Source organism: Desmodus rotundus, chromosome 6, assembly GCF_022682495.2.
Source record: "Desmodus rotundus isolate HL8 chromosome 6, HLdesRot8A.1, whole genome shotgun sequence".
NCBI lineage: Eukaryota > Metazoa > Chordata > Mammalia > Chiroptera > Phyllostomidae > Desmodus > Desmodus rotundus.
In genome coordinates, this window is record NC_071392.1 from 10,213,425 (window position 1) to 10,229,511 (window position 16,087).

The window sequence follows — 16,087 nt, forward strand, 5'->3', positions numbered from 1 at the left end:
GTGAATGGTTTTTTTTTTTTTTCTTTTTCTTTTCTAATAGAAATTTGGCTAGGAATTTTGACTGGGGCAGCTAAAATGTTTTTGCCACATTTACTTTTTTGGATTTTTTTTCCTGGTGAGACCTCTGCTACCTCGAATCCTACTTACTCTCTGCCTCATTAATAATGTGGCAAATGTGAAGGCCATTTAAAAAGTGACCGCCCGCGGTGTTCGCATTCTAGATGGCCGACTTTACAAGGTTTAGCTAATTACATCGTGTGTAAACGTTCCTTATTTTCAAAGTTTGCTCCCAAAGTGGGATTTTAAATCTACCCATCTATAGGAGACATGCGCGTCCCTCCTCCCCATTCCGTCTCAGACCTGGGTGGGGTGAGTCAGATTTCAAACACAACAGAGAGTGGGGGAACTGCGGCCACCGAAGGCCTGGGTTGGGCCCCAGCCTCTGCAGTCAGTTCATGAGAAAGCTGCCTGAGGGGCAGGTGTTAGCGGCTCTCTAAGGTTTGGGGACACACACACCCCATCTCCCCACCCCCTGCTCTGTAGCTTGTGAGGGGATCTGGGCCATGGCTTTCAGCCTGGTGCTTAGGAGAGACTGATTCGGTCCATCTGGTTGCTTGGGGATCTCCTTCCTTCCTCCTCATTCTGAGTTTGGCCTGGAGAGTGTCAAGCTGGCTGCATATATTGTGAACTCCCACATAGACCATATGTTCTTTCTGACTCAATTTTCAACATTTTCCTCAGTCATTACTTACTGAGCTCTTGCAGTCCTGGGACCCAGTGACATCAGAACAGTTCCCCTAAGTGGGACAGTGAGGGCTTCCCTGCACCATGGCACACCTTTGACAACCCCCGCCCGCACCCCGACCCCGACCCCAGTCTGGCTCTTCTCAGGCTCTTACCTCTGTCCGGAACACCTGGATGTCCGGCCCATTTTTCTAGATGAACTCAAATGTCACCTCATTGATAAAGCCTCTGACCACTTGGATGTGTTCCCTTTTGCCTTTGAATCTCTACTATGCTCCCTCTGACCTTTGTTACTGACTGATTCATTCATTCACTCATTCATTCACCCATTCAGGAAATGGTGTATCAGTGCCTAGTATGTGCCAGGCTTGGGATGTACCTGTGAACTAGATCTCCTGGCATGGAGAGAACGTACATACGTAGCCCCTGCACCACATCACTGGGTCAGACAGTGTTTGCGGGGGAAGAACGGCACAGAATGGGAAAAGGAACAAGCAGAGCAGGATTGGGCTGATCAGAAGTACAAGGGGGAGCAGGGGGCAGATGCAGTGCATGGTAAGTGGACAGGCCTCGGTGACACCTGCGGAAGCTGGCCTGGGGGTCACAGTAATGGGCACCTGTGCCTTCTCCTTCTTTCCCGACCACAAGGATGGGGCGTGGACCGATCCTTGATTTATCTGCCAGCAGCACTTAGCACAGAATGCCTGGTGTGTGGCTGGTGCTCTATAAACAATTGCTGAAATTCAAAAATGATTTTGAGGGCAAAGTAGTAAACCCATTTTCTATTTTCACTTTTTTTCCTGCCCTTAAAAATATTGGGATAAATCTGTGCTTAAGAATCTGAGATTCCTTCCCTACTTACTCATTCCTTTCAAAACAGACTCGGTCGCTGGAGCTCAGTGTGTACAGGGGCTTGGGAGAGTGTTGGCCAGTGCCTGGATTACTTTTACGTAAAAGAGGGCAATTCCAAGATAGAAACTTCAATGACATGTAGATGAGCACAGAGGACCCCAGTTTGTTTACTGCTTTCGCCAGGTTTTGCTCTAAATCATTTTAAAAGTAAATGACTTTTGGCAACTGAATAGGGGCAAACATTTCCAGAGCATATTTTAGTATCAATTTGCCATGATAAACTCCAGGTTGTCTTGACAACCTCCAGATTTAATTAGCTTTCAGTTTACAAATATTTGTCAAATGAAATAACATCATCCCAGGGCACAGCAACATCTACCATGGCTTGCAAAGATGCAGGTGTCACGTGACCAAGGAGTGTGCATTTCAGCTCTTACCTGTGGTCTGAGGTTATGGAAAATCAATGCAGAAGAACTTCCTGGGCTGCATTCAGCCACTGCAATTGGGTCTTGAGTCAAAAACAGATCTAAGGCTGCAATAGATCCAATGCTTTCAGCTTCCTCATTTACAATGTAAGTGGCTGCGGGGTTGACAGAGCCCTCCCTTGAGAGCTGCAGCGCTGTGTATAAGGAATAGCCCCGAGTTTCCTACTGCATCCACCAAAGAGTGTGTTGTAGGCTGATAGAGTGTCAGTGTTGGGAGGCCCCTTTGGATAACCTGGGTCAGTTACCCAGTGGAGCTTTCCCCAGGTGGGAAGGGAAAAGGAAGAACCCGCAGGTAAGGCTGAGATACCTAACCCCAGTCCCACACCTGTTCTTCCATTTGCCTCTCAGCACAACTTGACCAGTTTTATTGTCTTCATGCTTCCATGTAAGAGTTTGCATGAAGCAAGAGTTCTGACACTAAACAGACTTTGAAAGAAATAGTTTGATCTAGATTAGCTCATTCACTTTTTCCAGGAAGCGACAAAGCCCCTTGAAGAAGGTAAGATACACAGGCCTACATGGGTGCCCTCTAGTTCTGACAGCAGCTAGAAATTCACCTCCTGGTGACGTTTCCTCATGTGTCCACCTCCTGGGTTCAGTGTGGGGATCAAATGGGACAGACAGGGAAGCAAACGTGTAAGAGAGCATGCGTGTAATGCATTAGCTACGTGTGAGGTATTATCTTACTCTCTTCCACCACTAGAGCAATCATGTAGATTGTCGAACTGCATTCCAAGGAGTCCCAGGGATCATTGCGAGAGGCTTAGGGACCTCCCATCTTCAGACAAAGCATCTTCCCTTTTATCTGTCTTCCATGTCAGGCTTCTAGGTCAAGTTTCTTCTGTAGATAGGGCTCCATAGTATTAACAATGTTTGAAAGCCACTGATAGAGAGGGGTTTTTGCAAATGAGAATCAGTAGCTCTGTTTGTTAGAACTGCTGGTGCTCGTCTGTGTCTATTGAAATGACTAGTCATGGAATATTCGGATTGGCCGATGCCTGGCGCAGGGAGACCGCCATAGATGTGCTCCGTATGGACAGACTGGCTTGAACCAGCGAGTCTAGACACTGGTGACCGGCAAGACTGAAAGTCACTGTGGAGACCTTTGAGCTGCACTGAGATGTGGGGTGTCCTTTAAGTCTGGTGATCTCAAGTCATTTTATATTACTTATTTTATTTCAGTTTAGTTTTAGTTGCTGGGCTGTTTGTGACTCATGTGGTGGTTCACTGTAAGTACCAAGGTGTGAACAATAAGTGGTACCTGACAGGCGTTGGCTCTTTCTTTCCTGTCTTCATTTTTTAGTGTACTTACATTTCAATCGACCAAGTTCCCAAGACCCACGCCATTGTGCTAAGCAGACCCGCCTGGCTTTGGGGGGCAGAAATGGGAGCCAATGAACATGGAGTGTGCATAGCCAATGAAGCCATCAATGCCAGAGAACCAGCCGCCGAGACGGAAGCCTTGCTGGGGATGGATCTGGTCAGGTACTGCACAATGACTCTGAAACCACTGCCCAGGACGGGTGGGGGCGGGGCTGGGGGTGGGGCTGGGGGCGGGGGGCAGGATTCGTCTCCCTCCAAACCTCATGTTTTGTAATACAATCCTCCTAAAGAAGATGTGTGTCTTTTGATATAAACTTTGAGGTGATGCCAAAAAAATAAAAGAAGAGAGAGAGAATAGATTACAGTGGAATATTATTCAGCCAAAAAAAATCAAGTACTGATACATGTCACAACATGATGAATCTCAAAAAAATTACGCCGAGAGCAGCCAGACACCAGAGGTCACATATGGAGGATTCCATTTCTATAGCTTATCCAGAATAGTCAGACTCGGGGGAGCGGAAGGGAGATCAGCCCTTGTGCGGAGAGCGGGAGTGATTCCTGACGATCCGGGGCTTCTTTTCGAGGTGGGACGTGTTCTAAACGTAGGCCGCGGTGATAGTTGCACAACGTGGTGAATATGCTACAAACTACTACACTGTGTATTTTAAATGGGTGAAGTTTATGATATTTGAAACATATCTGAAATCTACAAGAGGAAAAGGATGTATATAAACCACATAAAATACAAAGGACGGGAGACCAGAGACCACTTTCCCACTTCTCCTCTCCATCTCAGCCATGCTTTCTCCCGCTCCCGGCTCTTCCAGCCTCCGTGTTAGCAGGAGGGGCCAGCAGGACCGGGGTCTTTGCTCATTCACGACTGTGTCACTGCACCAGGAACCGTGTGCCTGGCACATAAGGGTAATCAGTGACTGAGTTTGGAATGAATGGCTAAAGTAGAGGGTAGGCTGGGATGGAACGACATTCCCAATGGAACGACATTTCTTTTTTTCCTGAGATAGTGGAACACAGTAGAGTCATGGACAGTGTTGAGAGGAGACTGGGCAGGGAGCTGGGGCCCTTGGTGTTTGGTGCAGATACCCCAAGTCATATCACCTCTTTGGGCCACAGTTTCCGCATTTGTCCAGTGTGAGCCCTTAGATTGGATGACATCTAACGGACCTCCCAAAGCTAACCTCCTATATAAAGGAATAGCGATTTTCCCATTTTGTGGGCCTTGTAGGGAGAAGTTGCACAGTTCCACAGAGACCTCTGTGGCCCAGAGCTTCTGCCAGCTGATGGGTAGGTCTGTTAGTCACTCTCTTGGTATCACATTATCTTTATTATGCTTTTCTCACCGTCTTTACTTTTCCTGCTTCTTGCAGACTCAGAGGAGCAGGTTCCCTGAGCTGGAGAAGAGGGAAAAGCCTCATATTTACAATCAGTTTTTTCTTAATTAATAGAATGAAACCTACAAAATAACAATGAGTTTCGAGCTTGTGTTTTGACAGCTGTCCCAATATTTGTACCACCATACTTTACAGAACTCCTGAAAATGAAGTGTTAACAATGAAAAGTATTCCCCTTCTAGGCTTCACTCATAGCCTTGCCTTTTGAGTTATCATTATGTTTGTATATTCGTATGGGATTTATAGCACTGATGGAGATGACCGTTTTAACAGTTGATTTCTCTGGGATGACGGAAGAGAATTTGTTTTTTCTTCAAAGCCTCTGATGTAGCTTTTAAAGATTATCAATCTGTAATATTGAATATCTGCTTTGTGCTAGACTGTGTTGGCACATGAAGAAGCTCAAAAGCTTCAAAGAAATTTTAGTCTGGTGGCAGAAAGAAGACAAAACTAGGGCAATGCAAGGCTTTCAGACCAATTTAAGATAGCAGTAGGAGAGATGCGTCTCAAGGCTTTGAGATCTGCAGCCACACGCATGGCACAGAATCCCGGGGAATGGCCCCCAGCGAGCCCTGCGGGATGCTCAGAGACCATCGCGGACTGCACGCACGTGGGAACGCTTCAAGACAAGGCTGAGGGATGTCGAGAGAGATCAGGCAAAAGGGTTCATACCCCATTCCCCCAAATCAATGCAGCCCTTAAGCTTCACCTATTTCCTTCTGGCTTTTAGCCCTGTGGCTGAAGGCTGGGATCTGTCAGTGTCCCAAAGGTCGTGAACCCAGGAGAGGCCTCGCAGACTCCTTGAGTGTGGGGAAAATGGAAGATCACAGGTGACCCTCAACATAGGATTGAACTTTGTGTGGGTCCACTTATACGTGGATCCTTTTTTTCCCAATCAGTACTGCAAATGTACTTTCCTTACAATTTTCTTAATAACAGTTTTCTTTTTTCCAGCTTACTTTATTGTAAGAATACCGTATATAACACATATAACATACAAAGTGTGTGGTAATCGACTTTACGCGTATGCTATCAGTAAGGCTTCCGGTCAACAGCTGGCTATTAGTCGTTAAGTTTTGGGAGCCACAAGTTATGTGCGGATTTTTGACTGTGCAACCATCAGTGCCCCTAGTCCCCAGGTTGCTCAAGGGCCAAGTGTATTTGCATCTGCATCCCCCTAAGAACACACCCCCAGAAGGGAAGGGGTAGTGACCATTTTCATGAGTGATTACATATCCATGGTAACTTTAGTGATAACTTAGTTTGCCTTAATTGGGCCACAAAGGGACAGGGGTCTCCCTCGTCTATGGGGGCATGGGTATCAGAAAGATAAGCAAGTGTTCCTAAACACAGGGGCTTCAAGCAGGACAAGGGCAGATGTGACTCATCTTCTTTAGTGAGATGTGCTAATGTTTCAGGAATGGGCACCGCGAGCTTGACATATCTGTAAGAAAGTCGTGGGTCCCCAGCAGGGGTTTGCCCAAGTGTTTAAAATAAGAATCGAATCGAGAACAACGAATTCTGAGACCGAGAACAACCTTGACCAGCCGCCCACTTTGGAAGGACTAGAATCGCACTGAAGGCAGACGTCAGAGCGAGACTAACCTTGGTCCAGTTAATTTCATCCCTTTCCCTGCCCTGGTCACGCCTATTGTGAGGTGCAGCAGCCAACATGAATTAGGCGTGGGGGCCAGAAAGGTGCCGTTTTCATTTTGAATCTCGTGAACCTGCCCCATCCAGGAAGTGAAACGTGTGAGAGTCTCTGAAACAGGCCTCTGGGTGCCGTGTGACCTCTGGCCCTGGGTCGCCGTGGCCCTGGTGCACCTGCACCTCTCAGTCTCAGCTGGAATGTAAACCCTACTGTCACTCATGGCCCTGGGACTGAGGAGAGGCTGTCCTGTCCCCATCCCATGGCAGGGAGACCAGGTGGGAATGGTTGGGTGGGACAAAGGAGTATCTCTTTTTTTCTTGGCATGAGGCATAAAATTGGAATCATCCTGATGGAAGGGTGAGCACAAGTACTAGGGGTCTCAGTGCAGAATGGGAACAGGCAGAATAGCAGGAGAGTTGAGTTCGAAACTGCAAAAGAGAAGTCACAGCCTCCACAGGTGGGGGATTATGCTGGCCAGGCATCTACACGCTCCTGGCACTTTTGCATGGGCAAGGGGGTGCCCTGCAAAGGCCTGGGGACAGGGGTCTGCCTGGAGTGCATGCATGAGGCAGAGTGACCAAGGCCCGCCAGGGACCTGTGGGGAGGAGGAAGGGACTCTCCTGGGTGCAGGTTAGGAGAGGTGCTGGTAGCACATCTGTCTGCTTTGGGTCAGCAGGATAAGATGAGCGTTTACTTCCCTGGCTGCTTTCTGCTGGCACTGACCACCAGAAAGCCCACGTACTTCAGTCTTCTAATGGGTTTATCCTTTTATCGCTCTCTGAAGGTCTGAGGGTGCAGCTTCACAAATCATTGCCTTGGCACCAAGTCTTCCTAAATAAGCTTAAGGTGAGAAATGCCAAGTGAATTGATATATAATAATTATCTGACTATGACAGGAAGCCTACTACAAGAATAAATCCGTAGCCTGTAACCTTTTCTTCTTCCTGGCAGTGCAGTGAAATAAATGTCCTTCAGGAGGAATCGGGCTGGCTGAGTTTTAGTAGTGATTGCCCCTCCAGTTGTGATTTTTCCCAAGCACTGGCCGGTGCCACCCTTGTAGCCAGCCAGTCCATCACCTGTGTTCTAAGATCCTGTTCCTGGTGCCAGAATTTAATTTGAATGAAGAAATGAATAAATGGACATTCCCTGAGTACTCAGCATGTGCCATCCTCTTTCAGATCAGCCAGAGAGGGAAGTCATACTGTTTCCACGTAACAGATGAGAAAATCAAGGTTTGGAAAGGTTGCGTTACTGACGATCATATGGCCTGTGGGTAGCAGAACCACAGCCGGAAGCTGGGCTCCTTCATTTCTCGGTCGTTTGTTTTTCTGCCATGATGTGTCACCTCTCAAAACTTACTGATCACTTCCGTGGTCCTGGGTGCTTGTGCTACATAGTTTCACGTTCATTATCTCATAAAACCCATCCTCCTAGTGACCCAATGATATAGGCACTTATTTTATAGGTGACATGATATTGAAGTTCAAATACACTGTGTAACTTGCCCAGGGTGACATGGAGGGCAAGATCTGTGCCCTCTTTAAGGGGTCTGATAATTGGAAGGGCTGGGAGGAGACTGGGGTTTCACTTTAGAGGAAATAAGCACTTTCTGATAACCGGAGCTGGAAGCCACCCCAGCAGACGGTAGGCTGATAGGCAGCAGGAGAGATGAAAAAGGGTTGGTATTGATCTTGTCCTAACCAGCAGCCCGTTCCTACTGAGATCTCTGAGCCAGTTAGATGCACGGGAGACAGTGGCTGGCTATGAAACACCTTCATTACGAACCAAAATACCTGGTGGAGAATAAGAGAGAACATGGCTGGCCTGGGCAGAGCGTTCCTTTTGCCCAGAGGCAGGAGGGAGAATGAACCAACAAAAGGGTCTTACTAAGCACAAGGGCTGAGCCGCCAGCTCTGACAGCTGTGTGGGAGACAGAGCTGGAAAGGAGAAAGGGAGGTGGCTGAGCCACTGGGGGCCTGACTCTTCTGCCCGTGTGGGCGGGGGCTGCCCAAAGACAGAGAATGCCCCCACGACTTTGAACTGAATGCTCGAGAGTGCTGCTCATTTGTTTCAATATTGGCCTGCGTAGTTAACATACTTACACATGTTGGCACCCTTCAGAACTCAGCCTCATCCCAGTCTTTGGTTACTATGGTAATGATCGCATGGCACGAAATGATTGAGGGTACCTCTGCTTTCCTTCAGGCTTGGTTTGGAAAGAGGGTCAACAGCTAAGGAAGCCCTTGATGTCATCGTCGCCTTGTTGGACGAGCATGGACAAGGCGGGAATTATTATGAAGACCCAGCCTCCTGCCACAGCTTCCAGAGTGCTTATCTGATTGTGGATCGTGAGGAGGCCTGGGTGCTTGAGACCGTGGGGAAGTACTGGGCTGCTGAGAAAATCACAGGTGAGTGGGTGCGGACGGTGAAGCAGAAGGTCCGCCGCAGTAGTTGGGAATCAAGCCTGTTGTTCTCTGTGGCCTACGTCAGTCAGCCGTCAGGGTTGCCGTGGACAAGGTGTGTGGTACCCTGGAAAAGGCCACCCCACGGAGGCAGTGCGATCTAGCTGTGGTTTCCTGACTGAGCTCCCTGTCTTTCTTCCTCCCTCCCCCTCTCTCTAAAAAGAAATAAATAAAGTCTTTAGAGAAAAGATTTTACCCCCAGCCATTCCTGGATTCATTGATTTCATGTCCTCTAATCTCAGCAGTAGTGTGACTGCAGGAGGATTTAATGAACTCTGGCCCGCAGATGCTAACATTCTTGAAAGCAAATGTCTATTATAAATCAGTCCTCTAGGAAAATCACGTTTGTGGAGTTATTTATAAGACTTAAAAAATATCTTAGTGTGGATAATGTCAAAATCGCTTAGTGTCCTGGCTGGTGTGGTTCAGCGGATTGAGCGCTGGCCAGCAAACCGAAAGGTTGCTGGTTGGATTCCCAGTCAGGGCATGCGCCTGGGGTGTGGGCCAGGTCCCCAGCTGGGGGCACGTGAGAAGCGAGCAATCTGTGCATCGATGTTTCTCTCCCTCTTTCTCTCCCTCCCTTCTCCCCTCTCTAAAAATAAATACATAAAATCTTTTAAAAACATTTTAAAAATCATGTATTCAGGCCAAAGTTATTTTTTATTTTCATTAAAAAAATAATTTCACACTTACGGTGTCCTCTGAAAAGATGAATGGCAAAGGGCATCAGCCAGGAAAGCTTACTTTGGAAGAGTACACCAGAGAAACCGAGAGGCTATGAGAACTCAGCCCCTCCCTGCCCTGCCTCCAGGAGCTAGGTTCAGGCAATAAGGGCTTCATTGCAGCTTGGAGTTTGGGCTCTCTCTCTCTCTCTCTCCCCCTACTTCATTCTCCAAGAATTTAGAAGATCAGCGTGCTCCCTGGAAGAAGCAGCAACTATGAGTAAACATGTTGAGCTACAAGTGATAACTTTGTAGTGACCTAAAAATCATCCTGAAGTTTGAGGGCCAGGGTGTCCTCGCTCAGGCTTTGGAGAAGCCATAGCAAGGCTCCCAGCACGCAGGGGGATTGGTCCTTTAACACTCATTCTTCAAGTTGGAGCGTATTCAGAAAGCAGGCATGTCTGATTCCAGACTTCCTTAGCTACACTTACTATATTTGTATGAGAAGAAATTCCCATGGATTTTTCTCCCATGCACAAGTGTCACACTTCTATTCCCAGGTACATTCTGTTATTTTTAAACTATTCATTATCAGTGTCACTTTGTTTGTCTAAATATGGGGACCTGAAAAAGTCACTGAATGAAGGAGTATCATATTTGTATTTATATGCAGAGGGTGGTGCTGTATGGTGTTCTTTGGGTAGAGCAAGACTAAATTGGGGAGGAAGATTCTCTCTGGTTGCTACATTCACAAGTCTAGTTAGTAGCTCATTGCCTCTTTCAAAGGACCTTTCACTTTTCTTGTAAGTAGCATGTGCTTGGGGTTTATGTAGCCAGAAGGAAGGGTTTCCTTTTGACTAGGAATTAAAGATCAAGTGACCGTTGCTCATTTACAAAGTGATAATGCCGGTCAGGATGGGTCAAACCTTCTGGGAGAGCTTCTCAGAAGAAGAACAAGGATTGTCTGTTTCTCTCTTCAAAAATGGAACTCGTTTCATCCCTGCAGTTAAAGTCAGGCTGCAGGGGAGAGGTTCCCTGTAAGTTTCCATTTCTTGGTTCAGTCTTTAGAAGTGTATTTCTAACTAACTGGGCTTTGTGCTCTCTGCAGAGGGAGTCAAGTGCATTTGCAATCAGCTTTCACTCACCACTAAGATCGACGCAGAGCATCCCGAGCTCCGGGGTTATGCTCAGAGTCAAGGCTGGTGGACGGGAGACGACGAGTTCAATTTTTCCAAAGTTTTTTCTCCAGCTGATGGCCATCCACACTGCTGCGCAGGCAAAGACAACTTAGAAAAGCAAGAAGGTGAGTTCCTCCTTCACGATTCCCTCTCTCATACCTTTTGTCTTGCAGCTATTTTAGAGAACTTGTCTGAACTTAGGGTGAGCAAAGAGGAGGAGTAGAGGATAAACCTCGTATGTAGAGACCAACTTGTGCTAACGTCCTTGGTGTTCAGGCAAGATGACAACTTGCATTTATTCTTACACGATGCTGTCTCATCCATGGAGGTTTCTTGCTGCCGTTGTGATACTTGTTGCAACCATTCTCACACCTCAAGATTTATGTATTTGACTTAACTTCTATCCGATTTTCTCTGCCCATTAGCCTGCTGGGCCTTGAGGGCAGGGGCATTGTCTTTTACTCATCTCAGGATCTCCTTGTGCTGCCTGTTGCAGTCCTTTGTTCTGTGAACATGTATTAAGTTAACTGTTGAATTTAATTTTCTTCATGGGCCCTCTGTCTCCCACCCAATTATCTCGGTAAGTGTTGTGATTGGATAGCTTGTTACTTTTGTGCCGGAGTGGAAACCCTTCCAAACAAACCTCAATGGCCACATTTGACATTTGTCGTGAGACATGCGTTTTGTTAAGTCAAACATTTGATCATTTAGAATGGGGGTCAGCAAACCACGACCTGCCATCCGCCACTGTTTTGTAACTAAAATTTCACCGAACACAGCCACACCTGTTTATTTATGGCTGCTTCTGTGCCACAGGGGCGCAGGTGAGCAGTTGCAACAGGTGAGTTACAACAGAGATTGTATGGCCCATGAGCCTAAAATATTTATCTGGTTCTTTAAGAAAGTTTGCTGAGCCTTAATCTAGAAGAACATTTTGAGACTTTTGCTATAGAACTTAATGTGTATATTCCGGGCAAGAAGGTACAAAAGTATCTATAAATAATTAAAAATGGGAACTCAGAAAAAAACCCCCCTCAAAGTCTTAATCTAAAAAAGTTGCCTAATGAAAGTATGTAATACCAAGTATGAAGTTGTCCTACCGAAACATCAAACCTAAATCAGATGGCGCCTGCCGATCTAGCTCCTAGTTCGCAGTAAAGACACAGAATGGGTGAACATATTAAAAAACACCATGGGGATGCCGGCTGCCAAGTTCAGACTGGTCACTGTACAGGAGGAATGGTCCCACATGTAAAATGTCAGTGGGATTAGGGACAGGCAGGGATTAAGAGAGGCTTAAGAGACATTATCAACTTATTGCATCCTGACTCACAACAATAAACTCACGTATGAGACGATGATGAAATCTGAACACTGCGTAGTTGAAGAAATCAAGGACATACTGTTAATATTTTTAGGAGTGACATTAGAGTTGTCAGTAGAGATTTACAAAGAGGATGTGAGTTGTGCTAGTGAACGTTAGGGTACCTTCTCCCTGAGGGATGCTCTGATGCCGGCTTTGGGAACACAGACTGAAAGAATCGTGTTTTAATGAATTATAACCAGAGGGAGAAAAAGTAGAACTGGGGTCAAGGATTTGTTTATTTATCTACAGTCAGAGCTGAGAGTTGTGAGGACTCTGACTGTTCCAAATACCTCTCTGTGCACGTTTTCCTCTGCAGAGAGGTCATTTCCCAAATGCAGTAGTGGTTCTAACCAGTAAGGGTGTGTGAGCACGCTTGCTTGGTGGGCTGTGCATGCATTGCACATACCTTCTCATGGGTGTCATTCTCTTGTGTTACTGTGCTGGCGGAGGGATTGCTAAGTGCTGGATCAAAGACACCCTGGAATGCTGTGGCTTAAAGAAAATAGGAGTATATTTCTCTCCCATGGTGTAGTCCAGATGTACTTGGATAGTCCAGGGCTGGTAGGTTACCCTGCTCAACACCCGGCTTCCATTGGGGATCCACTTGCTGGCATCTGCCAGCCAGGAAGGGAGCAAAGGAGAGTGAAGGGCAAGCATCCATTTTTATGGATGTGGCAAGGAAGTTGTACACGTCACTTCTGCTCGCCCCCCATTGGTCAGGATTTATCCCGTAGCCTCACCAAGCCACCAAGGAAGCTGGGAAATACAGTGTGTAGTTAGGCAGTTATGTTCCCAGCTCTAATTTCAGGAGTTCTATTACAAAAAAAGGGAGAGGACCGAATGGATTTTGGTCAGCAGCTCTCCCGCGACCTCTCTCTCTTTACAGAAAGCATCACTGTGCAGACTATGATTGACGTCTTACGGGACAAAGCCAGTGGCATCTGCATAGACTCCGAGTCTTTCCTCACCACAGCCAGCGCAGTGTCTGTCCTGCCGCAGAGCAGAAGCTCACCGTGCATCCACTATTTCACTGGGACCCCAGACCCTTCCAGGTTCGTCTGAGACACAGTCGTGTAAGCAGAAAGCACGAGCTACCCCCGAAAGCGCACCCAGCAAGCGTACACTAGGTTCCTGCGCTGCCTTTTGTACGGCCAAGTCACATTGTTTAGTCGGCCTCGATGTGGCCAGCACAGCACAAAGAGCTCGGATTAAGGGGTGTTCTTGGCTTTAGTCACATAGCACGCATCAAAATCGTGGAATTCAATGGTTTTAAATTCAGCAAACACATATTGAGTATCTTTCATGGGCCAGGCATGGTGATGTACTTGGGGGATGCAAAGCCAAACCAGATGCGAGACAGAGAGATTACAGGAATGCCCAAGGTTTATCAAAACAACCACCACTTCTGAGTTAGAGGACAAAGCACCTGGAAGCAACTTCGAGTGCACTAGCCAATACTTTTAGACATTGTATTTTAAGGGGTTGCTTTCTGCCCGTGAACTTCAGCAGAGAGGTAGTGCTTTTGGGTACTAGAGACCAAATGTGTACAAGGAAAGAGGTGGCACAAAGGAGACGACCAAGAGGAACACTTCGCAGAGGAAGGAACTCCTGAGCATGGGGCATTGTGGGAAGAGTAGGAGTTTGTCAGGGACAAAAAGCAGGAAAGACATCCTGGGTGGAGGGAACAGCACGTGCAAACGCATAGAAGCATGAAAGCTCACCTCCCAATGTTGGTGACTCCAAGGCCTCTTGGCGAGCACTTGCTGCTGGCCCATGGGGGTGGGTACATGTGGGCGTTGGAGGCAGCTGGAATGCTCTGCCAAGGTTTGGGGCCTGTCCTTTAGGGAGCAGGAGCCTTTGAAGAAGTGGGTTGAACTGAAGAGTGGCTGTACCAGCCCCCCTTTTCCTGGTGTCAGATGCCTGCTCTCCCAGTGCTTAGAAGGCAGGCCTTTGTGATGTCGGGACCCTAAGGTAAAGGAATGCTGCTTCCTAGGCTGAAGTGCATGGCCTAATACAATGAGAGAAACGGGTTGGGGCGTAGCCTTCGGATGTCCAAAATCTAAGATTTCAAGTAACTTTAAAAGTAGATTATCCATGGGTCAAGTTAACTAGGAAGGCCTTAAAGAAGACCAGGAGCTTTCCGGAAGGCATTCACTTTTATCTTCTGGGTTAAATGACCTGCGTTTCCTGCTGTGACTGCGGAGCTGTTACAGGTTTTGGGGTTTGTTTTTTTTTCCATTTCAACATTTCAGTGTTTCTCTGTCATTGGCCATATTCCACATTTTGTCTTTTGTCAGCAGGAAGCATCACTACCTACTCTTGGGGTTTTCAGTAGTAAAATCAGGGACAGTTTAGTGGCCTCTGTTCATGCTGAAAACATGAGAGAGGCATGTTGAGGAAGCAGTGGAAGAGCAGGGCACTTGCAAAAGGTCACGGTCAAAGAGTGAGACTGCCTGGTTCACCCCTCCCAGTCATGTTAGGGACCAAGGACGAGATCCTGTTGCCGCTCGCTCCCGCACGTCTCCACCCTTTGCTCCCGGGATTAATTATAGATCCTTCTCTTGTAACAATTTGTTCACATTCTCTTTTCTCCTTACCTCCCTTACTTTCCTCCCTGCCTCCTAGCAAGTACTAGGTACTAGGTAAGTTTGAAAGTTGGAAGGAGGTGCAAAAGTTGAAGTCCAAGAGCTAGAGGGAGATGCAAGAGACCTTTAATTAATTTATCAAAAAGGCAAATCCCACCTTATCAATACTTCATTGCGTCAGCTGGTGCCTCCATCACCTGTATAGTGACTTGGATTGGCTTTTGTGCACTGGTTCTGACCTTTGGAGACCACGTCCCAGTTGGAAGCTACTTGTTTAAGCTTCACTGATGTGAAGAATCAGAGAGAGAAGGGTAGAGAGGCCCCTTTGCATTTGGAGACTAGAAAATCCAGTGTCCCATAGCACACTGGAGCCAGTGACAGCTGATTATGGGCATCCTTCCCAACTCTGCGCTCGGTGAGGTCCCACTGGTAGCTTGGAATGGGCCTCAGGAGGTGTATTTACACCACAGAAACTGGCAGACACCATGAACCAGGGATCTGGGAAAACACACAAATACTCAACATGCAGGATGGATAATCCAAGAGGGGGAGAGAATTTAAATATTTTCCATTTTAAATATTAAAAAATTATTTCCCAACCCATTTCCTTAATAGTGTTAGGCCATTTACTTCAACCTATGAAATAGAAAGTGGATTTTCATGCAAAGATGGAGGCATAGGTAGACACACTGTGCCTCCTCGCACAACCAAAAAGGACAACAACGAATTTAAAAACAAAAACAACCAGAACTGCCAGAAAATCAAACTGTATGGAAGTCCAACAACCCAAGAGTTAAAGAAGAAACATTTGTCCAGACCTGTATGAGGGACGGAGACTGGCAGCCGGTCGGAGAGGACTCGTGGCAAGGGGGTGGTTGGTGGACCTGGCGAGGCAGTAGCTGGTGGAGCGGGTGGTCCCACATTCACATGCAGATAAACCAGGAGGAACAACTGGGGAGCGAGACAGATCCACAACCCAGGGCTCCCGAGTGGGGAAATAAAGCCTCAAACTTCTGATTGAAAACACCTGTGGGGGTTGAGGTGGCAGCGGAAGAAACTCCCAGTCTCACAGGAGAGTTCATTGGAGAGACCCACAGGGGCCTAGAACGTACACACCCACCTGGGAATCAACACCAGAAGGGCCCAATTTGCTTGTGGGTAGCGGGGAAAGTGACTGAAAACCGTCAGAGAGCAGAGCAAGCAACTTTGTTCCCTCTCGGACCCCTCCCCCACATAAAGCATCACAACGCAGCCACGTGGTTACCCCACCCTGGTGAACACCTAAGGCTCTACCCCTTACTATGCAACAGGTGCACAGAGAGAAAAAAAAACGGCCCAAATGAAAGAACAGATTAAACTGCCAGAAA

At 47.2% G+C, this 16,087-nt stretch overlaps 1 protein-coding gene across 1 annotated transcript in view; it reads left to right on the top strand.

Annotated features, from left to right (window-relative positions):
* The window catches only part of SCRN1 (secernin 1), a 53,702-nt gene that overhangs the window by 28,662 nt on the left and 8,953 nt on the right, over positions 1–16,087 (top strand). Inside the window, exons 3-6 of the mRNA XM_053926903.2 lie at positions 3,385–3,566; positions 8,673–8,875; positions 10,700–10,894; positions 13,022–13,187. Of these exons, the coding sequence (XP_053782878.1) occupies positions 3,385–3,566; positions 8,673–8,875; positions 10,700–10,894; positions 13,022–13,187 (746 nt within the window). The remainder of the gene's footprint in view (positions 1–3,384; positions 3,567–8,672; positions 8,876–10,699; positions 10,895–13,021; positions 13,188–16,087) is intronic.